This window comes from Mus caroli, chromosome 4, assembly GCF_900094665.2.
Source record: "Mus caroli chromosome 4, CAROLI_EIJ_v1.1, whole genome shotgun sequence".
NCBI classification, from domain to species: Eukaryota; Metazoa; Chordata; class Mammalia; order Rodentia; family Muridae; genus Mus; species Mus caroli.
In genome coordinates, this window is record NC_034573.1 from 134954132 (window position 1) to 134980666 (window position 26535).

Genomic DNA, 26535 nt, shown 5'->3' on the forward strand with positions numbered 1-26535 from the left:
ACACACACACACACACACACACATACACAGTAATGAAATAAATTCTTTAAAAGAAAGCAATATCAAGAACACCAGAGTTTTAACCCTCCCTTGCCTGGCTTCAGCTTCAGTTACTACTTCCCTGAATGCCTCTCAGTCCCGGTGGGCGAAACCTGCCTCTGCCCTAACTCGGCTTCTGAACCTGGAATGCTCTCCTCCTCTGCTGGCTTATATCCCCATCCCATCTGCCCCTGGACTCCTCAATCCTGCAGCACTCTACGCACAATATTCCTACCTATACTACATTCTGCTTTCTGCCAACTTTTACAGAAATTCAAAATGATACTAGCAATTAAAGAGTCTTCTATCCTTGTCCACACAATAAGATCCTAGGTGACATCACAATTATTTTGCATCTGCTGAGGTCCCCACAATGGTGCCAGACTAAGTGCCTGCACAGGGAAACTATGGTGCATCCATGGATTGGACCTGGCTCAGCATTACCTCTAGAATGGGTGGGAAGTCTTCACTGTTGAATGCATCCATCAGTCCAGAACTATTCTGGTAAGAAGAGTTCCCTACCAGCTCTACTTGAATTTGAACTGGATCCACAATTGAAAGAGCAGTGTCCTGCTCATTTCCTAATCGGCATGAAAACACCTGAAAATGAAACATAGTACAACAAAGATTACAGCTTGCCTCGGGAGGCTCTAGAGCTTAGCAGTACCAGTGGGTTGTCTCAGGAGCAATCAGCTGTTCTTACAGGTCCAGAATCAGCTACTGAAGTAAACACTGTAAAGATCTGGGGCTGCCACTGTAGCCTGTGGCCAAGAGTGGGTTCAGTGGTTCACCTGCAGGACAGTGTTTCCATTTATCCACAACAACTTACAGATCTCCTGTCCTTTGAGTCAATAATCCCACTTCTCTTTAGAAACTAGCCTAAGGAAATAATACAAAATATAGAACATTTCACTTACAATTTTGATAGTTAAATAGGGAAAAAGAAAGAGCAACCAAGGTTGCACCACATCTACTTGGTGAAGCAGTTGAGTCACCTAAAGAAGGGAGTTAAAAGCCAGAGCCCACGTGACACACTAACCCTAACCTCAGCCCTTGAGAGACTGAGGCAGGAGGATTACAAGTTTGAAAAGACTATATAGAAGAGTGTGATGGAGCATGCCTTTAATCTCTACTAAGATCAGCACATCACAAGTAACATAAAAATACAGCCCAATCAAAATATTACCAAGCTAGGTATGGAGCCGCTTGCCTATAATCCTAACACTTGGAAAGCTGAGCCACAAGGACTATAAACCAAAAGCCAGCCTATGCTACATAGTGAAACCCTACTTTCAAGTGAACAAAATGATGATGATGATGATGACGTTCTTTTAAAGACAAGATAGAACATACCAAAAGCAACAGAAATTATATATTTTACAGGAATTTCCACTCCTTTCAGAATTTGCTAATTTTAAAGAGCATTCATTTTTGAAGCTGAAGGAAAAGTACACAGGAGCCCATTACATTAGACCTCATACTCTGCATGCATGAAATATTCTACAATGCTAACAAATAGCTATGCCTCAGGGCAGACAGAAGGAAGTGGGGAGAGGGGCTCCCACTCTGGGGCCAAATTACTGTAGTGTTCAAAAGAAGCATGGAGCTGGGCATAGTGGCGCACGCCTTTAATTCCAGCACTTGGGAGGCAGAGGCAGGTGGATTTCTGAGTTCGAGGCCAGCCTAGTCTACAGAATGAGTTCCAGGACAGCCAGGACTACACAGAGAAACCCTGTCTCGGAAAAAAAAAACAAAAAAACAAAAAAGGAGCGTGGAGAGAGGTAGGGACCATCCATGTGAAGCTTCTCATCTCCCAACAAGCCTCCATCTTCATGGGGTAGTTCTCAGCACTACGGAAACAAACTATATTCAAGATTTAAGCATTATACTTCACCAATTCTCCCCAGTGATCTACCAACTAAAATCTGGCCGTACCACCTAAAAAATTGGGTATCTCAAATATTTTGCCACTTCGTTTTACTGAGACGTTGATACATGAAAGTTTCATTTTCCTTTCTCTTTAGGGATTCAGCTACACAAAGCCCAACAGTACTAACTGCACCTTCATCAATCACCATAATGCCTCACTCAAGGCTAGCCTTGTCATGGCCTACAAAGCAGATGACCTGCAAGTTCATGGTCAATTCCAACGTCTGAGCAGACAGCTGCTTGTCCCAAGTTGAGCTTTCTTCACCTTACAGAAGCAAGTGGTCAGGGAGCGGATCACTCCCCACCCCCATTTTACTCAGCTACATCTGAACCCCAAGGGAGGACCATATTCGAAAGGAGTAACCTATTAGAAGCGGCAAGCGGCTGAGCAAGCATTCCAGTACATGGCAAGAGGAACGTGCACTAAGATCCCTGAGTTAAGAGCATCCCACAGAGATGGCTTCTGCCTTGTCCCCTCTGTTGTCTCGAAACTTGAGAGACAGAGTGAATGCTGCTTAATATTGTATATGACATATCCTGGTGACAAAGGGTACTCAGATACAAATTTCTTCCTCCATAACAATAACATCAATGTCAGAGACATGGTTCTTTAGGTCACACATGACTCTCCAGAGCAGTACTATAGATCATGTATTTCTGAAGGGATGAATACCATATAAAACCCTGGCCGCCATTTCTAAGCAGGCCTGTCTTATCCCAGGGCCATGGCTCTTCACAGGACTATACTCAGTGTAAGGAAAGAGAATTCAGGTCAAGCAGGACCACTGCCTCAGCTGTGCAAACCTGTAATAGAGTTTTTCTAAGACTTTAGAGGAAAAATATTTATTTTCCTTTTTCCTTCAGACACTACAAAAAGCCAACTGGATCAATCCCCAACTGGATCTGACTTCTAAATCCTCTATGAGAGATCATAGGGGAGATGTAGTGTAAGATGTTAACTTGGCATCTGCTAGTAAGGGGCCCTGTGGTACATGTTCTTCAGCACTGGTAAGATGTACTGCATAAACCCTGGCTAGGGGAGATGAGACATGCAGAGCCTGACCATCCAACAAGGTACTAATGGCAGTGGGAACTAAGAAAGTCTCCCTGACTAACTTTCTGAGAAGGCAGGGTGTATAAGAATAAGACCAAAGTGTGGACACTTTGCCCCTTCTTAGAATTGGAACAAAACACCCAAACTTTTGTACAGAGACAAAGTTTGGAGCTGAGACGAAAGGATGGACCATCTAGAGACTGCCATACTCAGAGATCCATCCCATAATCAGCCTCTAAATGCTGATACCATTGCATACACCAGCAAAATTTTGCTGAAAGGACCCTGATATAGCTGTCTCTTGTGAGGCTATGCTGGGGCCTAGCAAACACAGAAGTGGATGCTCACAGTCAGCTATTGGATGGAACACAGGGTCCCCAATGTAGGAGCTAGAGAAAGTACCCAAGGAGCTAAAGGGATCTGCAACCCTATAGGTGGAACAACAGTATGAACTAACCAGTACCCCAGAGCTCTTGACTCTAGCTGCATTTGTATCGAAAGATGGCCTAGTCGGCCATCACTGGAAAGAGAGGCCCCTTGGTCTTGCAAACTTTATATGCCTCAGTACGGGGGAACGTCAGGGCCAAGAAGTGGGAGTGGGTAGGTAGGGGATTAGGAGGGGTGGTCTGGTGGACTTTTGGGATAGCATTTGAAATGTAAATGAAGAGAATACCTAATTTAAAAAATAATAAATTAAAAAAAAAAAAAGAATAAGTCCTGTGTATTCATAGCCTTGCACTGGAGGTGAGAACACAGGAGAGTAAGCTACCAGAGTGAAGGAGGAAGCAAGAGGCCCTTTACTGAATGATGTTTCCTAAGAAGAGCTCAGGAGGCCATGATGAATATGATGGCACAGGTCTGCAATCCCAACTACTCCAGTAGCTAAAGCAGAAGAATCAAAAGTTCAAGGCTAGCCTAGGCAACTGGGACAATCGAAATAGAAAAAGACTGAGCTGAACAGGAATGTAACCTACCTCAGTTGATAGAGTGCTTGCCTAACACGCACAAAGCAATACACGCATATATACATACATACACACATAAACACACACACACACACTCTATTATAATACTATAAATCCATATTATATAAATTATATTCATATATTATATGTGTATAATATATATATATAAATTATAAACATACTTTATATGTATATCACATATACTATATATGTACACATATATAAATTATATACTATATATCTGCATATAAATTACATATATACTATATCATATGTATATCTATTAAAATCATATAGATGCACTATATATATGTGTATATAAATTATATTGCATTATATATGTGTATATACACTTATAAATTATATACACTACATATATCCACATATAAATTACAAAAACACAACACACTACCTGTACTTTATAATTATATATAATTATATAGTTATCAGTATATAGTTACATATTAAACACACACATTTATAAAGACAAGAGTTTCGAGTCTTTTCCCAGCCCTTCTAACTCAGAAGCTCTGGAGATTGGGGCCAGGAAACAGTCTGACATAAAAAGGGAACGGGGTGGAGATGTAGCTTAGAAGTAAAATGCTTGCCTCAGCATTTGCAAGGCACTCAGTTCCACCCCTGGCACTGGAAGATAAGCACTCAGAAGGCAAACAAGTACTCTTCCAGATGCTTGCTCTGGAGCCCGACACGTAATGCTGTGGTCAACACACAAACTTACCTCAATGCCAAACAAACTTCCTGAAAAGGGGCGATCAACAAACCGGGGCTTGTAGGTGAGCACTGTGGTGCCTTTCAGAATAATGGCATTGGTATCAAAGCAGGACACGTCTTCAACCACCACAAACTCTGTGCCTGCAAAGGATAGCATCATCAGTCAAGGCAAGCATCACCAACTGTCCCAACACAGGTGGCACAGTTGTACCAGGTGAGAATACCAACTGTTCACTCTCCAGTTCAGCTCTCAACATCCTGCTTCATTCGCTATCACCCCAGACTTGGAATCTGGAAAGCACAACTGAGTTAGCAGAGCAGGGCCTAGCAGAGAGGATCAGAATTAGCTCCTCTCTCTGACCTGCATGTTCAAGACAGACGGAGAAATGACATCCCAGCCATTGTGGGAGGCCCAGAAGATACTCTGAGGTTAAGAAGGGTTTCCCAAGCTGGAGAGATGGCTCAGAGTTTAAGAGCACTGGCTGCTCTTCCAGAGGTCCGGAGTTCAATTCTGAGCAACCACAAGTTGGTTCAGAAACATCTGTAATGTGATCTGATTCCCTCTTCTTATCGTCATGAAGACAGTACGAATATACATAAAATGCATGAATAAATAAATCTTAGGAGAAAAAAAAAAAAAGAGCATCCCTTCTCCAAAGGACTTAGAATCCAAGCAAAAAGTCAGATGGATTGGTCAGGCAGCATGGACCATCACAGCAGTTTGGCATAGCTCTTTATGCTGCCCACAGGAGGGCATACCGCTGATGTCCAGCTGCCACTGTTAGTAAGCACTGACAGCTTTGTGTCTAAAACACTCACACTGGGTTTTCATTAAAAAAAAAAAAGCACTAGGAAGTAGGTGTAGGAACTAGCTGTAGGTCCCAACAACAATCCTAGCACTTGAGAGACAAGTTCCATGCCATCCTGTGATAAATTGAGACCTGGAGGGGGGTGGGGGAGAAGGCAGGGGGGAAGGGAGAGGGGTTAGAGGGAAAGAGGAAGAACACAAAAACACTTTATTCTCAGCACTCAGAACAGATGCAAGCAGATCTCAGTGTTTGAGGTCAGCCAGGTCTATGTGAGATCTTGTTTCAAAAAAAAAAGTGTGGCCAGCACAGGAGAACTGTCTTGAAAGACTGGTCTGACCTAACATCCAAACTATCAATCAGTGAAGCACACTATAATCAATCACCTGTTACATTGACCTTGACCTCCAGGTGTCTCTCATTGGACACGGGGAGGGAAGACCGCTTGGTGACTACTCCACTCTTAACGGTTTTAGGAACAACAGCAGATTCACTGCTGGCATTGCGGTGGCGTGCAGGAGTGACATTTTGTTTCTTAATATCACTGGGAGTGTGCAGGAAGTCATGGACCAACAGCAGCCAGTCAAATATGAGAAACACACGAAGATTGTTGAGAACAACAGTGAAACAGGAGGAATCCTTCGTAGATCTACAAAAAAAGAAGGCAGAAAAAAACCAGAACTGTAAAGAGAAACACGTATTTAATCACCGCCTAGTCCTTTCTCAGGCCCAGCAAGTAGCAATTCAGTGTTACCCCTCTGTTTTTATGTCATCCCTGTGTTATCCAAGGTGGCCTCAAATGCCTGGACTCAGTGATGCTCCTGCTTCAGGCTGCTGTGTAGCTGGATTCGGGCATGCAGCACAATGCCAGGCCCTATTCCAGTGATCCGTAAGCTGCCAGCTTTGAGTTAGAAACACTCCGAGCACTACTTTATGAGTGAGAACACAAAATACAAGCTTTCTGGGGCCTAGTCGTGTGTTTCCAAGAATTTATTTTACTTTATTTTGTTTTGTTTTATGTTTCAGTGTTTTGCCTGCATGTATGTACGATGTACATGCCCAGTACCCAGGGATGTCAGAAGGGGGCACTGGTTCCTCTGGAACTAGAGTTACAGACAGTTGTAAGTCACCATGTGGGTGCTAGGAATTGAACCCAGGTCTTCTGCAAGAGGAACAGGTACTCTTAATCAATAAACCAACTGCTAGTCCTTCATTAAAATAATAATAATAATAACAGCCAAGAGGACTATATTTAAGAAGGCAAGATAGCAGTGCCCTTAACTAAGATGATTCTACAACAGGCACTTGGCAGTGTCGACACTGTTCACTGTCTTAATATGCTATGATGATGATGATGAAGAATTGAGAGGGTACAATTGACAGCTGGTAGGTAGAGCTGGGGTGCTCCTGGCCATGCAATGCACAGGACAGCCGGATCTGGAATACCAATGTAGGATACACAGCCCAGTTCAACCAAAAAGGCTCAAAATCTGACCTGAGAGCCTTTGGGTGCTCTTTTTGTTTTGTTGTGCTGTGTATGGTTGTTGCCTGTATGTGTGTCTTTGCACTACATGTGTACAGTCCCCATGGGGGCCAGAAAAGGGCCTTAGTCCCCTGGGATAGGATTACTAATGATTGTGAGTCATCACTGGGGCTCTAGGAATGAAACCTGGGCCCTCTGAAAGCAGCCTTAACTGCTGAGGCATCTTTCCTGGATATTACTAGAAGAGTTTGATGGGCAAAGCCTATGCAAATTCTCCAAAATGCCAGCAGAAAAATCCAAATTCTGAGTTGCTTTTGGCCCTTGGCATTTCTTTTAAGAATGGCTAACCTGCAGAGCTGGTCTGGGAAAAGCTATAGGTCTAGGAGGAAGAGCAGAGACTTAAAAGTGGAGAGGCACACACTAAAATCATATCACTCTCAATCTGTGTTACCCTGGGCATATCAACCTGTTTCCTCGCATATAAAGCAAGAAATACTAACACTGTAGGAGAAAGTACCAGGCACATAGCTGGTACTCCTCAAACACCAGCTTCTTTCCTGATGGGCAGGTCTAGGATTGATGAGGCTCCCAGAAGCTCAGGACTGCTTCACAAACACCATATTCATATACCATGCTGTCTGGCTTCTTTAGCTACAACTAACCTCAGACTCCAATCTTTTAGCCTGAGAAGATGACATTGGCCATAGATGGATAGTACGTATCCTAGAATGGAAATGGGGCAGACAGAAAGGCAGGGGACAAGGACTTGTTTTATAGTCTTCACTGTTCCCAAGAAAGTCTCCCAGGCCTGGCCTGAAGCCACAGTGTCCTCAGGGCAATAGCCAGCTCTATTACCACACTAGCAGACAGAGGAAGGAAAGCCAGAGACAGGCTAGTGACAGGTCATGGCGTCTGAAGGTTGAGCTTATAAAAAAGACCCTGGCTCTGGCTGTACATTTACTCACCTCCAAGCCTGTTTGGGAAAGGCTGACTTAGGGACATGCCTAAGGCTGCTTTCTCTAGTCTCATTTCTGCTAAACCTGGCTCGCTGCCTCTAGTTAAAGGGCATGGCAAGACCCAGCTCCTTCTCACACACAGCATTTGTCACAGAAACACTCTACCCTTTGTAATGAACAAAAAATGTTGCCCTCCATAAAATTTTTCCAGCCCATTTTGAGCAGAGACTGTCAGAATTCAGTGTTAACTGGAAAGTAAGTGTGTCAGACTGCTTCTGGAAAATATTTCAAGCCTTTAAACTGCGAAGTGATTTATATTTGACATACAAAATCCCAACAGAAGAACAATTCTTCCTGAAGCAGTTCACTCCTCTCACTAACAAGGGCCCTTCTGTTAGCAAGAGTCAAGGTAAGAACTGATTGTTTGGCTGCATGAAATTATATACCTTTAGTATATATGCAGAATAATACTTTGGGCCTCCTGTATATTAAAGCCATGATGAGGAGGGTCAAAGAACTGGCTACTTAGGAAGACAAGATCAATAAGAATAAAGCAAATACCAAATTATCCCTCTGCAACAGGACCAAACACACAGAAGCCTTCCCTTCTGAGAAACATCGTCAAAGAGGCTGCCAAACACACCCATCATATCCCAAGGCTACACTCAGCCACTGACAGAGGCCAAAGGGTCTGAGAGTTAAGGGGACTCAGTTTTGATATCAAAGGCCAGGTCTAACTTGTGACTACTAGACTTTTAAGCTGTGTAACCTTCCAACAGTCACTTGGACCTTCTCCAGGTGTCAATCTCTTCAAGTGTAAAATGGGAGAGAAATTGCCCATGTGTGCAGATCTGGGAGAATTCAACTGGCAGTAGGTGCCTGGTCAAGTCAGGGACCAGCAGAAAGCTACTAGCATTGCCACTGTTGGGTATACAAGGACTAAAATGTCTCTTTTGCTAGGCTTCCTAAAGGCATATGCGACACCAAGACCTCTTTCCTTCAAAGGCTAACTTCTTAGCAGCACACTGAAATGCCAGCCATACAAGTACAAGAATAGCTACAAGTCATAAGAATCTCACACAAGCTATGACAACAGTAACAGCAGCAGCTTCTGGAGGTGCCAAGTGACTTGACAGAATGACTCAACTTTCACCCCTGCCCAAGGATTGAGGCATAGGTTTTTGTTTGAATTTTAGTTCATTCCATAAAAGAGAGTCAATCTCAAAGCTCAGAAGGATGATGCATTGCTATGAAGAGGAAGACTATCTTGGGGATAGGGTCTGTCTGATTCTAGACCTTCTTCCCTCTCTTCTCTGCCTCTCTGCCAGACAGGAATAAATAGCATTCAGGTCAAAACCACCCTTCTTTCATGCAGACCAAAAGGTTTTTTGGCTTGGGTTTTTTCCTTAAACTCACATAATTTTTTCCTTCCCCAAGCCACTTTACAAATTAAAGCTTACAAGGAGGTTGATTTTGAGGATCTGGCTTAATGCCAAACTCTTTTTTTTTTTTTAAGTTTTTCTTTTTCTTTTTTTTAAAGCAACAGAGACATCTTTTGGCGAATCCATAATACTGCAAGTGAGCAGAGGGTGTTAACAGAATGCTTGTGAGCCTATGACTGCCTATCTTTGTAGTTTCTCTTTGATGTTCTAAAGCCACAGGGACTTGGCCCACTGGCCATGAAAGGAAATATCACCATAAGGAAAGGCAGAGTTGGGGAGCCAAATGTGGGAGTAATCCCAGCACTGAGACAGTGGAGTCAGGAAGGAAACCCCGGGCTATACAGTAAACATCAAGCTACACTGGGCTACACAGTGAGACCTATCTGGAGGTGAGGAGTACAGCGTGGAGGACAACACAGACAGACAAAGGAAGGCAGAGCTGGCTGGCATCGGCCTCCACTACCTGAAATGCAGTTCAATCTGAATGGAGCCCTGGGTGGCGCTGCTGCTCTTGGAGGGCTGAAAGATACAGTTGAACACATTGGTCATGCCATGGCTGGGCTTCTGCCCAGAATAGCGGGTGTCAAATGCCATCATAGAATGGGAAACCAAGTTAATGGACTTGGTCTGGTTGGAAAAACTCTCATAGAGCAGCTTACATTTCTTAAAGTCAAATCTGAAAGGGAAGAAAGCAAAGGAGACATTAAACACAGTCATACCTTATGAAATGAAGTTCAGGTGAGGAACAAGATTGGCATCATCAGTGTACCAGAGTACCATTCAATCTGAGATCCTGAACTCACTGTTCACAGGGCACTCAAAATGCAGTCAGTGGCACTGTGCCTTAAACCTTTCCAATTGCAGAGAGGAGATTATATCCACAGGAATGCATGAGGAATAATAATATACCCAATCTATTATATCCTTAATGATTTACCACCCCATGTCCCATCCTAGGCTGACAAAGCCATATGTTAAATCATAATCCCCAGTGGATATCCAGGGTCTCTTTGACCTTCATCTGTGAAATTATAGCTTGCCTGTGGCTTCTCTCTCCAGAGTCAGCAGGCACATCTGTATAAGATCACTACAGCTCACTGGAAGCAACATCCTACTCTGCACTCAGGGAAGTGAGAAACTGACCCATCAACCGGAAGTGCATCCAGACCCACTGTCTTTTTTGGAAAAAGAGTAAGTTGCAAAGAGCGATTAGGAATTGCTCAGTACCATTATGAATCATTCCACATTGAAAAACTCAAGGTATAAATCAAGAGAGTAGCTGGCCCCCAAGAATGCAGGTTCACCAAGGCATGGCTCCCCTCAGCTGATCTGGGAGCAGGCCACACACAGGCTTTGAACAGAAAGTCATGATAAGTCAGAGTGCTTCAGACAGGCCTTACTAGCCTTGACACCCCATTTTCAAATGTGACCCAACTTTCCAGCCAGATAACCTTGGACTAGTAAAATAAGTAAATACATACATAAACCAACAACAGCAATCTATCTAGAAAACTAGAGCATTAGCTGCCCCACTTAGAGGACAAGGGAGAGCTTTCAGGGTAAAAATACAATGCATGCTTCAAAATCCCACTCTGTATTTCTACACCACAGATTTCAACTAGCCAGCACACATCCATAAAGGAAGCAGTTGCTATGTTGCTTCTAGAGGTTTCCAAGTAGGGAGCTCAGCCCAGAGCTGCCAATTTTCTAACAATTCTCATTCATATTCTCAGTCTGTCTATCTATATCTTGTCTGAATTCTCTCTGTTTTAAAACATTGACCCACGAGGCAGTCACCAGTGTCACTCTGCTCACAACTGTGTCAAAACTGTATAGATACAGGGCAAGGTGCCCCATTCCCCACTCCTTAACGCTAGTGGGACCATGTTCCAGCTCCAAGTGTACCAGAGCACTGAAGTGCTACCTACCTGAGGCTATTCCAGAGTTGTACATAGGGTGCATTGTTCTTACAAGAGTTAAGCAAAGCCTTACCTGGCTAGGGAGCCAGTGCCCTCTTTTCCTTTTGGATCCTTAAGCTCCAGACTCACGTTCACCATATCGATGAGGAAGCACATGCAAGTGTACACTTCTCCACTCAGCACAGTCTGTGAAAGGAAAATGCCGGTCAGCCCTGGAGTGATGGTGCCAACTTGAAAATGGCTCGAAGATAAAGAAATCTAGTCCACTGGCTGTCCCACCACTTCGCCCTTCTGCTCCCTGCATACTTGGAGAAATATCCACATAGGTGCCCATCAGCAGAGACTACAAGCTTGGAAGAACTTGCTGTCGGTCTCACTCACGTGAATCCTTGGATCCTGCAGATCATAAGGCCGCATGAAGTCTTCTATGGGTTCTCCCAGGTTGTTCTCTAGCAAGCCTCGGATCAGCTTGTATTTACACAGATCCAGGGAACAGTGCACAGAGGACAGACTGCCATGAACAGATATGTCTGCAACAGTGTGGCTTATTTCTCTATGAGAAAAAAGGAGGCCATGCTCACAAATAAGTCATTAACTTCCTTGGCACAGCACAGCCAAAGTAAGGATATATAATGTGGCTACCTACATTATCAACCAGTTAATCTCAAATTTCCAGTGGCACAAAATAGTCATGTATCTCTCAATGTGCAAGGTATTGTGACTGCCATACTTTAACTACAGAAAGGGTTTTAGGTCCCAAGTTTTAGGCCCCAAATGTGTACGGAGAAAAATCCTCAAATCTAATAAGCTGGGGATACAGCTCAGTAAAACTTGTCTAGCACACATGGGCCCAGGATTCTACCGTGAGCATGCCAAATAAGTATATACAAATATGTGTGTGTGTGTGTGTGCGTGTGTATATGTGTGTATATATATATATATATATATATATATATATATATATATATGTATATATATGTATGTATATATACATACAAATATAAGCATATAAATACAAATACATATAAGCTAATTGTTTTCTTTATTTTATATACATGGATGTTTTACATGCATGTGTATCTGTATACCACATGTGTGCAGTGCCTACAGAGGTCAAGAGGGATCATATGTATACAACTCCTGGATATGGAGTTATAGGTGGTTTGCAGCTAACATACAGGTGCTGGAAATTGAACCCAGATTCTCTCCAAGAGCAACCATTGCTCATAAGTGCTGAGCCTTGTCTCTAGCCACACTTTTTAGTTTTTGTTTTTTACTTCTTGAGACAATCTCACACTACAGCCCATACTGAACTGGAACTCACAGTAATCCCCCCCGCTTCCCCTCCTGAATATTGGGATCATAGGCATAACCACACCTACACCAGGCCTAACCAGTCTAGGAACAAGAAAAATCTCACAAGATTCAAATAGCTTAAACATTCCAGTTGGGGAAATTACAGTGACCAGATGCCCAGCTCTTATCTCCCAAAGTAGGTGGAAAAAGAGAAGCCTTTCCTCCTGTGCCCTCCAGGGGGCTGGATGGGAGAACAACACTCATTAGAAGAACACCTGACAGATTACTAGGAAGACCTGGAGTGAGACTGAAGATGCTCAGGGCTCCAGGACACGCATGCTCATGCTGGGACTAAAGAGCTCTCGGCCTCCCATGGCTGCAACAGGCATCCTGAGTCCTCCAGACACGATGCCTGAACACATGAACTCAAGGGCTGGGTTTAGAGTGGAAAATGTACATATCTATATTTAAAGAAAGGGAAGGAAGGAAGGAAGGAAGGAAGGAAGGAAGGAAGGAAGGAAGGAAGGAAGGGAGGGAGGGAGGGAAGGAGGGAGGGAGGGAGGGAGGGAGGGAGGGAGGGAGGTAAGGAGGGAGGGACGGAGGGAGGGAGGGAATAAAGACAGACAGACAGACCTGTTCTGGGGCTGGAATACAGCTCAATGGTAGGGTGTTTGCCTAGCATATACTGTGACTCTAGGTTTGACACTCTAACTGCCAAAAATAAATAAATTTGGCTTGCCTGCAAGGAAAAAAACCTATATCCAATAGTCTGTTTTATATTGTTTTGATTAATGATGTGGGAGGGGAAGGGGGATAAGATGCATGGATGCTGAGTGCAGGTATCCAAGGAGGCCAGAGGCATGGGGTCCTCTGAAGCTGGAATTACAGAAGGTTATAAGCCACCTGATACAGGTGCTAAGAACTAAACTCAGGGCCTTTCAAAAGCAGCACATGCTCTTAACCACTGAGCTCTCTCTCTCTAGTCCCAGACTAGAGTTTAAACAGAATAATAATAATGCAATCAACAAACCACAGCAGGGAAGCCTACCAAGTGGTGCACTCATGGATGGGGAGCAGACAGCACATCTGCTGGTGTACTCTCTCTAGGCTACAGAGCCTTGCTACCCCACATAGCACACAGGAAGTGGGAGAAGTTTACAGAAGTGGAGGACAAAAAAGGACATTTTTAAAAAATCATTGCTTGCAAAGAAAACCAAAAGTTCAGTTTCTAAATAAGACGTTCTTAGGACGGCCAAGCCAGGCTAGGCAAATAGAGCTCATGCCAAGCATTACTGGACAGCAGCCAGGGAGCTCTGGAATAACAGGTTCCAATGAGAGCAACACCCCAGTGAGCATCACTGTAGCAGTCATCCAAAGAGAAATGGAAAAGGGCATGGAACTGAGCTGCCCAAACCTGGAGACTGAGAAGTGGCTAGTAAGCCCCAGCCAGGTAATGAGGGTATTTTTCAAAGTGTCCCTATTGTAAGTATCTTTGTTTGGGATTTGTTTATAAACTTTCATTTGTGTGTGTGTGTGTGTGTGTGTGTGTGTGTGTGTGTGTGTGTGTGTGTGTGCATGTAGGTGCAGTTCTTCATGGTAGCCATAAGAGCCATTAGATTCTCCAGAGCTGGAGTTACAGATAGTTGTGAGCTGCCTAGCATGTATGATAGGAACAAAATGTGGGTCCCCTGGAAGAGCAGAAAGCTCTTTTAACCACTAAGCCATCTCCAGACTCAGCAAATCTCTATCATTGCTATCTAGCCACTTTCCATCTTTCACTGGAGTCAAAATGCAAAATGCTGCTTTCTCCCAAGCCAAAGAACCATAGTTAAAGATGTCATATACTGCAATCAGTGCTTCCAGTCCACATGCATGGGCTGGGAGTAAGTCTGACAAGCAGGAACACACCCTGGGCCACAGCCTTGCTAAATACACAACCAACCTTTAGCACTGAGCATGACTCTGCTGCTCTAGGAACATAAAGTTTCCCTGGCAGTTAGGGAACCAGTGAGAACAAAATCAATGATTGCTCTGAACTACAGACACAAGCTTCCTGCACATTAGGCTAACTGCAAGGTGAATTGGGCCAGGTCCCTTAGTCTTTCAGTGGGCTTCCTGGTGTGGTAGGGGCAAATTTGCACCTGGGCTGCTATGTAAAGTAAATGGACCCCAGGGGTCAGTGGTAGCAGTTCAGAGTCTATTGCACTTGGAACACTTACTCCAAATGTCCATCTTTTCTAGATACCTTGCTGGCCCCCTACCATTGAAATTCATGCTAATTTCCAACATTTTCCTCTTTGTCCCCAAGGCAGGGTTGTATCACCTTGCAACACAGTCCCTGAATCATACACTAACTTAAAGCTATCTACCCACCTGCCTGTGTCCCTCAACAACACTTAATCCCTGTGACATCAGTTTCTCTTCCATCACAGAAGCCCTTGCGAATAGCACATATGAAGGACTCAATTAATGTTCATTAAGTAAAGGAGTGTGCTTCTCCTGACTTACCTTACAGCACTTACTTCCCAGATGCTAAGATTCTACTTACATGATATTCACATAAAACACTCACTTGTCCAAATTCCTCTCCACCTGCAATTTCAGCCTACAAGGCTCAGTTAAGAGACTTCCTCCTGTCTGTCGCACAAAATAGGAAGGGAAGATCAAATCCCCACTACTGTTTTCTGAGGCTTTAGAGCCCTCTCTGGGGTGTCTCTCTGCCGCAAAGATGTCCATGTCCTGGAGATCCACAACAATGCAATCCAGCAGGCAGACATGGTCTTCTACAAGGACCAAGGGAAAAAGAAGTAAGGACAAAGTAGCAAGCAGAAAGGGCTGAGCCAGAGCAAACTTAAGGGCCAAAGTCAGTTCATTCTGTCTTTGAGAATCAGAACCAGCTCTGCACTGCTCAGAAGCCTGTCAAGCACCCTGACAATAGCCTCTAGAGACCACCATCACATAGTGTCATATCCACACATTCTCTGCCTACCCTCAACACCAAGCCATGTGTTTCTACTACCACTGACCAACCCAAACCACCTTCACCCTTGCCTATACCTCCACAAAGTATCTTCCAGTATACCTTCATAATTCACTATGGCCCTCATAAAGCCATTCTTTCCATAAAATACCTGGATGGCAAAGAGACAGACTGAAATGTTCTCTTCCTTGGAAACTTCAGTAGCTACATTTAATCAAAAACCCTGCAAAACTCCTTGAAAATGCCTGGGAGGCACTACATAAGACCACAGCCTGCTTTTCTGACCTCATCTAAGCCATTTTCCCATTAGATCTCCAAACCCCGGGCATCTTCCAAAAGGCCACACTCTTTGCTTCTTTGGCACCCTCATCAGTACCATCACCTTCCCACCTCTATCGGGTCCTCAATTTTCTTCTCTTTCCCATAACATATACTATAATCTACCAATATTTATGCTCCTCTAATATCTATTATCTTAAACTATATCAAATATCTAGACGTCTAGTATCTTTCTCCTGTAAGCACCATACTGGGAGGAAGCATACCTGAGAGGATGCTAATGTACTGGGGACAGTATTTAAACACCTAACCTTAAGCAGGGGCTTAATAAAGAGTTCTTGAATGGACAGTTGCACTAACAAATATGTAAAATTTATCAGAGCTGGGCTGATCTGTGAGAGAGGTACAGAATGGCAATGTCATGGCCTCAGAGAGACCTCAGGGAGCAGCTGTGGAAGTGGGGACAGTGTGAAAACCACCGCCTTCATCCAAGACCAAGTACCACACTGATATGCGAATTTTATTTTAAAAACATCAGCTGGATAGGAGAAATGATGCTGAAGGAGATAGCTTCCTGTAAGATACTCCAAATCTCTTTGTGTATGTTTGCACATGTTCACATGTGTGTACATCTGTATGCCGTACCCACGCACATTCACTTGTATGTGGAGGTCAGAGGTCAATGACCTGTGTCATCTGCTTTAATTGTTCTATACCTTATTTTTTGAGCAAGGTCTCTCACTCGACCTGGAGCTTGCCTATTCAGCTAGACTAGGTGGCCAGCAAGCCCCATGGACCCCTAAGTCTCCCTTCACAGTGCTGCTATTGCAGGCATGTGCCACTTTACCCAGTTTTGTTGTTGTTATTAACATGGGTGCTAAGATTAAACTTCAGTCCTCATTCTTTTGTGCCAGTACTTTACTGACTGGGCCATCTCTCTAGCCCCTCTAAATCTCTTCTTACATAAATCTACCTATATGTATGTCAGTCTGGCTGCATGCACTGTCTTAACCACTTGCAGACTGGCTCATGGCACCCCTCCAAGTACCACAGCACCTATGAGAGCTTAGAAAAAGAGTCACCTCAGTCAACTGTGCTCTTCCAAAACTCACTGTCCAGCTCTACCACTTGCCAGCCACATGACAAACCAAATTATATCATCTGTCTCAACCTCTGCCCCTCTCTCTGTGAGGGAAGATAAATCTTAAGCAGAATGACACAAGGGTAAGTCCATACAAACATGGCATCAGGTTCATTGGTGTATTCAAGAAAATGTCACAATTATGAACAAAAGTATCTTTCATGAGCATGGCCATTCGTCTCTTTGCTTGCACCTCTAGTGCTGTGAGGTCCTACAGGAAGTCTACCAACCCCTGGGCAGATCTAGCAGAAGCAGCTGCCATTCTTCATTGCCCATAGTGCATCAGCAGTGAGCTCATCCCTGCCTCCTTCCCAACCCAGGTCCTCACGTTCTAATACAGCATCCACTATGACATGTTAAAAACTCCAGAGCCCAGATTACGCCAAGGTTCAGACTGATTTCCTACACATTAGGACAGGCTTAGAATGACTGTTTCTTACATTCACAAGAAGGGCACAGGCACAATCCCAACCCTTGAAAGGCAGAGGCAAGATAAGACGTCAAGACAGCCTAGGCTACATACAGAGCCATGTCCCAAAAAGCCCAAAGAGAAAAAAGAAATCCAAAACAAGAGTATTCGTAGCAGGACCATTCAGACCTCTCAGAGTAATTTTGTAGTTCTCTGTGCTTACTCCCTACACCTAACTGACACTAAGTTTAGTGTCTTGTTTTGGAGAACTTAGCAGTGCCCTATAAGGATCTGGATAACAGCTCATGACATCACATGAATAGCTGGGCTATCACCATCTACTGGGGACCATCTGGACCCATGAGTCCAACAGACAACTGAAAACCTTTTTATTTCTATTGCATTTATTGCACCTTCTAATTCAATCTACTTTTGAAGTTACAGAAGACTAAACCTGCCTAAGACACTCATGTCCCCAAAGCAGCAGGAGGTCTGATCTTCACACAGATGCTATCTCCTGTCAGCCTCCACAGTGTCAGTGCATTCCCAGAGCTCCCTGAAAGGGCTTCAGGACAGTCCTCAGCTCTTTTCTCTTCTCTTACCTGGACTGCTGGAACTCTGGCTAACAGGTGGCACAGCCTGCTGCCCACGCTGCTTGATGGAGGCACTGGGTACAAAGTCACTCTTCAGGCTGCCAAGTCCTACTCCTGCAGGAGGCATCATGAACAGCCCCTGCACCTGGGGTCCCTTGGGGTCCTCTGTGCTTGTCATCTTCCTCATACTGTGCTTCGGTGTACCTGTTGGAGAAGCTGAAGGCACAGATTCCTAGGAGGAACAAAAGAAAACTAGAATGCAGAGATGAGGAGGTAATAATACTTTCAACTAGCTCAGAAATTATATCCTAGTCCCTAGGTTCTCAAAGACCCTAGAAACAAGAAAGCGAGGGCCATGACACTTACCACCACACACAATTATCTGCAAAAATGTTACCAAAGATTCCATACCTGCTGAGAACTACAGCAACATCGTAAGAAGACTGTCTTTGGCTAAAGAACAAATTCCAATTTCTGTCAGAGTCAACCAAAGGAAATCTCCCAGCCATATAATATATTTACTGCTTTGGGGGGGAAGGAGGGCTTACTGTAATTAACAAAAAAAAAATGTATCTAGGGGACTACAGATGTGCCCCAGGTATTAGAATGCTTCCCTAGCTTGCAAGACGCCCTGGGTCCAATGGACAAATAAACTGGATGCTGTGGCATACGCCTGTAATCCCAAGTGGAAGTGGAAGGATCAGAGGCTCAAGACTATCCTCAATTATACATCAAGTTCAAAGCCAGTCTGGATTATAAACAAAAAGTATCTAATGGTAAAATGACTGCAATAAAATTAGGACCCAAGAAGACATTTGTGCTTTCTAATGTCCCCAAATGCATTTACATTTCCCATCTCAGTAACCATAGAAATGAAACAAAAGGCAAACAAAGGAGGCTAGCCACCCATGTCAGATTTCTGCTCATACAGAGTAAAGCCAACCTTGGGTTCTCTTGAAAAGAACGGCCTCTTTCTTGCTGAGTGCTTTAGCTGATTGCAAGTGGAAAAGTTGATTCCAGAGTCAACTAGTCATTGGCGTTTTCAACTTCCCTGGGTCTGCATGACCCCTCAGAGCCCTGTCTGTGTGTGGCTTCTGCATGGTGAGACAGCCCCTTCTCACCCATCACAGGTACCATCCCTAGGAGTATGAAAAGCATGGCTCTCTGGGGCTGCAGCAAAGCTGACTCCTCAGCTTTGAGAAAGTTGAAAAGCCACAGCCTCTGCTTTCTGAGCAGTAATCAAAACTATCAGTACTGCAAACTCCCTGCATTTGTCTAAGGAGCATTACTAGGTAAATGCTATCATTTAAATGTTTCCGCAGTAAAAGTGCCTCAGTACTGTATACTTAAACTCCAGAGAGTTTGTTACTCTTTTATTTGACTTACATCTACATCCTCTCTGCAGTTAGTTTAAATAAATCAATAGCTTGAGGAGATCAACCCCAAGCTTTTGAATGACTCTGACTTAGAAATTATGGTTTAAGCAAAAGCTATGGTTGAGAAAAAGAAAAGACAAACATATGCCAGAATCCAAACATGTCCTCAGTAAAACAGGTTTTAGAGGAAACTGTCCCACATGTAGGAGTCATAAATCCTTGGGGCAGAGGGCACCAGTGCTCCAGGGATCTACATGTGCCAAGTCAGGAGTATTTGCTGTTCTTGGGCCACTGGACATTGCATTAGACACACCCCACATGGGCAAGAACATCAACAGACAATTATAAATGCAGAGCATAAGAGAAAAGTATCAACTCAGAAACCATTCATCAGCACTGAGGTCAGATGAGCTGAACTGCATGCTAAGTACACCAGATCACAGGGATCTAGACAAAAGACACATGCCACATAGCCTTATGGAATTCCACTGAACAACCCAAGAGTCTGTAACACAGCAGCTTTCCTGGGATTTCTAAATATAAAATGAGGTCATTCAAGAAGAACTAGCCAGGATCAAAAAGACTTTTAATACAGGCAGGAAGTAACTCCCCTAAAGCAGCCACACAAAAAGTAATAAAGCAGGCTTTGCATACAGCAAAGCATTTCAAACGGTCAGCATTTGGGGCTTCATTTGTTTTGTTTTAAGTGCATGAATGTGAACTGACTACTGAATCCCATAAAGATGTTTTGTTTTATTCAGAATAACAGAGAGAGAGAGAGAGAGAGAACACACATATACCTTGAAGAAAAGGCAATCTTTGTAGGTACTGCCACCTAAAATCAAATCCTCAAAAACAAAGACAAGAAAAATTTTGTCATTAAAATCTGTGCTGTGATTTGGCTTAACAAAAACTGGAATCTTTTTGTAAAAATGTCTTGCAGTAGTTTGGCAATTCTTCATCCACAGCTAACTTTAGAGCACACTTGTCAGCCCTTATACAGACACACATGGCACAGAAATGAGCTCATTCCCTTTCCTGGGAGGGGAGAGAAACAAAACACTGCTGCAGAACTAGATTACCATTTCTGACTACAGTTTACCTCCTGTCTCACACTTAGTGTGATCTCAAAATAAAGATCTATTACTGACACATTCCAAAGAACTCACTGTCAATTCCCATCACACTCTCTACACCTCCAGAAAGGGAGAGGGGCCAGAGACAAACTGCAATCATAAGTGCTATGGAGTTCCTCAATAAAGCATGCACACTGGACTCACAGTTGCCCAGTGTGCACGAGTGTACACAAGAGAAGGTAGAACTCTAATGCATGCAAAAGAGGTCCCACTGCCCCTGACCCTGGGACATCCTTGTTCTTCTCTTCCAGCTCTGTAATGAGCTAGTGAACCTGCTTCCCCTGAGTTCAACAGGTTTTTATAGCGACTTACTGGATCTGAGGGAGGGGAATGTGTGAACCCCTAAGCTGTTGCTGGTTATTCAGAAACGAGAGACACCTGGACCTGTGGCTGGTGTCCAAAGTAGGCCCAAGCTACCTAACCGCAGGTAGTTATACCACTTGGAGCATGCCCAGCAGGTTACTACAGTTAGAAAATGATGTAGGGAAGGCCCTACATAGCTAGTGCCAGAAGTGCTATGAAGAAACAGAGACTTTAGCACCAATGACTGACAATGGGTGTTCAACAATGATCGGCTCTTTACTACTATCTTCATTGTTCTGATGAGCTTACAATCAAGTTTGATCTCAACTCCTCAAGACTTATCTCTTTTCCTAGCAGGGCAACAAACAGGCACCGCAGGTGGGGATTCCAGGAAGTCCTATAGCCACACACAAATGATGAGTTTGTACTGAATAAAAGAGTACATGAAGGCTGGAGACTAGCAAGGAGTGGGGAGAGCATGCCCTGAGAATGATGGCATCTCTGCTATTTAGAAATGCCACTCAGCCTCCTACAAGGCAGACGCCAGTGCCTAGGAGTGCCTCCAAGCTCAGCTCTAGAGTTCTCTGGCTGCTCATGCTCAGAGTCCTAGCCTTCCCAAATACAGAGTGAAAATGCTGGTAAACCTCCCGCTGACCCTGAACACCTCCAAACATGGTAAGAAACAAATGCCCAGGTTATTTTAAAATGCAGAGTAGGGCATGATCTAACATTTGACCACTAAGATATTCAGTGTCTGCAGATAAAAACAGGACCAAATCATGAAAACAGCTCATCTAGAAAGGAATGCCTTTTTAAAAAAATTTACTATTACAGAGTAAGTACATGATGTGTGTGTGTGAATAGGAGTACACGTGAGTATCTGAAAGTAATTTTGGGGGTCCGTTCTCTCCTTCTACTATAGTTCCAGGGACTGAACTCGATGGTCAAGCTTGGTGGCAAGTCTTTTTACCCACTGAGTGATCTCACCAGCCCAGAAATACTTTTATACATGTAGATCACTGTGACAGAGGGAAGGCTGGTCCCACTGGGATGTTGGCTCAAACAATTCATTACAGTTAATGAGGATTACAACTTAACACTATTTCAGTTGAAAGGGTTATTGAAATGTCAATAAAAATCCTAAAGAAATCTCCCAGCCACAGGGCCTCAGAAGTACCAAAAGTCCCCGTGCGCGGTAGACTAGGGATTTTTCGTTCATATTCAAATGAGAATTAAACTGAACAGACACAGACACTGATGGCTCACCTTATCCTGTAAGGAGAAAGTCCCAGGAAAACCAGCAAAGAGAAATTTGTTCTTCACTTTCAACTTGCCCAGATTTGCTACTATCAGATTATTTGATCTGGAACTTTCTGGGATGAGAAGCACAGGGGCACCGGCCTCGATATCCAAAAGAATCCGCGAGCAGCGCTGGGCCTGGTCCCTCACCTGGTAAGAAAGAAAAGTATCTGGAGGTTCAGTTAATTCTCCAATTTTATAACTGGCCCTGCAGAGTCCAAAAAACTTCCATAAATGTACATAGCAATTAAAGAATGTGAGAGTTTATTTGTGCCACCAAAGTAAATTAGAATCAGAAACAAACTGATAATGCAAAGTCTTCAAATATTTGGAAATTAAATTTCATATTTCTAAGTAACTACAGATTAGAGAATAAATCATAAAAGAAATTAGAAAATAATTTTACACACGTAAACCAAGGTAACAAGTACTCTTATTATCTCAGCAGTCTTACCAGGCCTAAGCTGCTTTTTCCTTTTTTACTTTCTGGTTCGTTGGTTAAATTGGGGTTTTTTTGTTTTGTTATTTCAAGACAGGCCTCTGTGTGGCCCTCGTTGTCCTAGAACTTGCTCTGTAAACCAGGCTGACCTGCATTTATTTTATGCATATGTGTTTTTTCCTAAATATACATATGTGCACTATATGAGTACCTCGTGTCTGGGAAGGAAAAGAGGGCATCAGATTCCCTGGAAATGGAGTTACAGACAGTAGTGAGCCACCATATGGGTGCTGGGAACCAAAACTGGGTGCTCTGCAAGAGCAGCCAATGCTCTTAGTCACTGAGCTATCTATGCTACTTTTTGAAGAGAAAAATGCAACTTTTCAGTACAAAGAGATTTTTGGGGGTGGGAGAGCATTATAAGGATCTAATCTAGTGCTGTTGGTGAGCTACACCCACAAAAAGACTCTTTAAACTCTTTAATTTATTTAATATGTGTGTGCGGTATGTGTGTCACACGTGCAGAGGTCAAAGGCCAACTCTGTGGAGTTGGTTCTCTCCTTTCACCTTTAATCGGATTCTATGGATCAAACTCAGGACGTCAGGCCTTTATGCACATGCTTTTAAATGCTGAGCCAACACTTTATATGCCCACCCACACTATCTCGCCGAATATCATCATAGCTTGTTTTCTTGTTACTATCATCCCACTAACATACACTGGGAGTGTCATTTTCTTGCAGAATGTAGCCACTGGTGGGTTGCCCATGCTCTAGTATAATCCCGACAACCATGTTTACATGAGCAGCTAAGTGGGCTCAATGGATTATTCAAAACAAAAGAGGAAATTGAGAGGGTGACTGAAGAGCTTGAGGGGAGAAGTAGGGGTATTAATGATAAAAATACATTGCATACATGTACAAAATTCTCAAAGGAAATAAATATTTTTTTAAAATAACTTTTACAACAGGAAGAATATCTAGGCAACATCACACAGGCCTATAATTCCAATGGTTGAACTACGGCAGTTGGATTACACATCTAAGGCCAGCTTAATTGACAGGAGTGAGTAAAATTCAGCCTGGCTTACACAGTAAGACAATGCCTCACAAAACAAGGTCTGATAGGAAAGGGGCCAGCAGTGTAAGGCCTGGAGTCTATGACCAGCAACAAAGAGGGGGGAAGTGATCAAGGCATTAGGGATGCGACATATACCCATTCACATAACCAAATATCATAAACAATATTTAAAGTTCTATTGATCAGGACTCTGAAAGTAGCTTAATCTTTACAGTATTAGCTATGTAAGCATGAGGATATGAATTTGGATCTCTAGAACCTACATGTGTTGATCAGATTTCATTGTAAACTTGATACTGTCTAGAAGCACAGAGTCTCAGTGAGGGAATCTTTACACTGGGTGAGCCTGTGGGGATGTATGGGGAGGCGGGGTAGGGGACATCTAAACTGATGTGGGAGGACTCCACCCAGTATTACCTAGGCAGAGGACCTGGAGCTATAAAAGAATGGAGAAATTGAGGTGAGTGAGCAAGCAAGTGAGCATGCATGCATACATTCGTTCATTTCTCTCTGCTCTGGACTACAATGGAATGTGACCAGGAACAAAAGGCTCCAGCTGCAGTGACTTCCCCCGCTATGATGGATCGTAACCTGGAATTATGTGTCAATAAACCCTTTCTTCCCTAAGTCACTTGTCCCAGGGTACTTTATCAGAGCAACAGAATTGAAACTAGAACACCATGTAACAGAAACCTTGAGGGACCCTCTCCACCCATTCAGTAATTAAGATACCCAATGCCAACCTCTGATCCCACCTGCCCATATAAAGCAAGCACGCACACACATACACACACCCCTCACATTCCTTTATTTTACTGTTATTCCTTAGATGCCTGCTTGCTTTCTAACTAGAGACAGAAAGGGTGTGGATCTGGATGGGAGGCCACAGGAGAGGAACTGAGACAAGCTGGGAAAGGGGAATCCATAATCAGAATATATTATAAGAATAAAACCTATTTTCAATAAAAAGAGAACTTTTTTTTTTTTAAAGTTCCATAGATCAAATTGGAAAGGCAACCTGGAGGCATGATGCTACCCACCGTCTGACCCTCGATAGCAGCTCGCTGGCGCCCTAAGACATCTTGCAGCTGAGTGAAGTGTTGAATGAAGGCCACCACCTCGGCCTGAAAGCGCTGCGTGTGCACATACTGCACTGAGGCCATCTGGAGGCTCACGCGAATGTCATGCTCTCTCTGAAGCAGAGGGTCTGGCTGTCCATATCTGGAAATTGGGACAAATAAAGGACTCAGACAGCAGAAAGATTGGAGTATTAAAAGAAAACTAAGGTTGATTTAAGGGCTTCCCCTCCAAAAAGCTTTAGCTATTAAAATAGAGAGCCCCAAAAGCAAGCCTGTTAATAATTTTTCATACTGTGTTAAGGACATTAAACAAAAGTGTGGTATGGCAAACAAGGCAACCAAGAGTGGGTAACACTGAACATAAAACTCACATTTCCAGAACAAACCTAAACTGGTCTTGCACAGCACCTCCGTTCCTGCCTTAAGCACTGCAGTTGTTCCTGGCAGAGGCTGTGACAATATGGGTTTGGGAAGTAATTTTAAAAGCCCTGGAGAAATGGAGGCAGCAGAACGACTGCTTCTGGGGAAAGGGGGCTTCTAAAAACAGAGAGGGGTTTTCACTGCCTTTTTGTCAGTGAAATGTAGACTGTAATGTCAAGTGTGATTTAAAGATGAACAGTGACTTTTACAGTCACTTGGGATCTAATGGGCCAAGATGCCATGGTAAGTGGGGGGTGGGGGGTGGGGGGGAATTCATATTTACTAAGGAATGTACTCTTGTGCCAAGCAGAAAATTAAGAGTTCACATTGTCTCATCTATTGTAGACTCATGTCATTGTGATATATAAAATAAACCAGTCAATCTAAGCCTGAAAGCTAATTCTCCGGAGAGAACAGTGAGGAGTTCTGAGACCTGGTGGAGAGGGAGGCAAGGGAAACTGGACCCAGAGTTTTATACATGCTAGCAAGCGGGCTACTGCTAAGCTACATCCTCTGCCCACAGACGGTTTTTCTGGAACCACTTTTCTCAGCACTAATAGAACACTGAAAGTGAGGTGGGAACCTTATATAAGAATATGCATTCTCTAATACCTCAAGAAAGCTGAACACCTCATGCAGGAAACCATTCTTTAAAATAAACAGGCCCTAAAGATACCCTCTAAAACCCAACAAGGAACATGATATAAGTCATATTTATTAGCAAAACCAGCACCCTCTTATTACTCAGCGTGAGTAGTGCTCTCAGACTAAAATCATGCCAGGACACTCAGTGCTGTGTGGAAGCTTGGAGATTGCTCAACTCAGGCCCCCATTACTGACATAGGAAAAGTGGCACACAGAGATTAAGGGACTTGCTTTGGGTCATACAGCAAGTTGGATGGAGCTGACAGGGTCTAGGCCTTCTGATAACTGGGATTATGTCAATCCTATTCCATACTCATATGGCACTAAATAATCTCCAACACAAATCTTCTTTATTAAAATTCTATATAAATCAGGAGTCCTCACAAGCTACATCTTTTGAATTTTACTTTAAAAAGTAAATTTTTTTCCATTGATTAATCAATAAGAATTTTAAACAGTAAGCTGGTAAAACAATTCAGTGGATAAAAGCACTTTCCGTCAAGCTTCAAGACCTGGGTTCAATCCCCAGATCCCACATGACATAAGCAGAGAACCAACCCTGCAAGTTGTCCACTGTGGAAGACACAGAGGTACAAATGTAAAACAATGTTGATAAAGAACTTCAAACAGAAGCGATCCTGACACACAGCTAGAGCAGAGGTGTGTGCTCTACAGCAGTGATGAGGACACACAGCTAGAGCAGAGGTGTGTGCTCTACAGCAGTGATGAGGACAC

General features: G+C 43.5%; 1 protein-coding gene across 4 annotated transcripts in view; it reads right to left on the reverse strand.

Moving 5' to 3' along the window:
• The window catches only part of Vps13d (vacuolar protein sorting 13 homolog D), a 223505-nt gene that overhangs the window by 145042 nt on the left and 51928 nt on the right, over positions 1 to 26535 (reverse strand). For all 4 annotated transcript variants that reach the window (XM_029475921.1, XM_029475919.1, XM_029475918.1 and 1 more), the window contains 10 exons: positions 24697 to 24877; positions 22105 to 22287; positions 18033 to 18255; positions 15194 to 15404; positions 11707 to 11878; positions 11399 to 11511; positions 9870 to 10082; positions 5912 to 6174; positions 4727 to 4860; positions 484 to 639 (listed from right to left, as the gene is read on the reverse strand). In XM_029475921.1, coding sequence (XP_029331781.1) covers positions 484 to 639; positions 4727 to 4860; positions 5912 to 6174; positions 9870 to 10082; positions 11399 to 11511; positions 11707 to 11878; positions 15194 to 15404; positions 18033 to 18255; positions 22105 to 22287; positions 24697 to 24877 — 1849 coding nt within the window. The remainder of the gene's footprint in view (positions 1 to 483; positions 640 to 4726; positions 4861 to 5911; positions 6175 to 9869; positions 10083 to 11398; positions 11512 to 11706; positions 11879 to 15193; positions 15405 to 18032; positions 18256 to 22104; positions 22288 to 24696; positions 24878 to 26535) is intronic.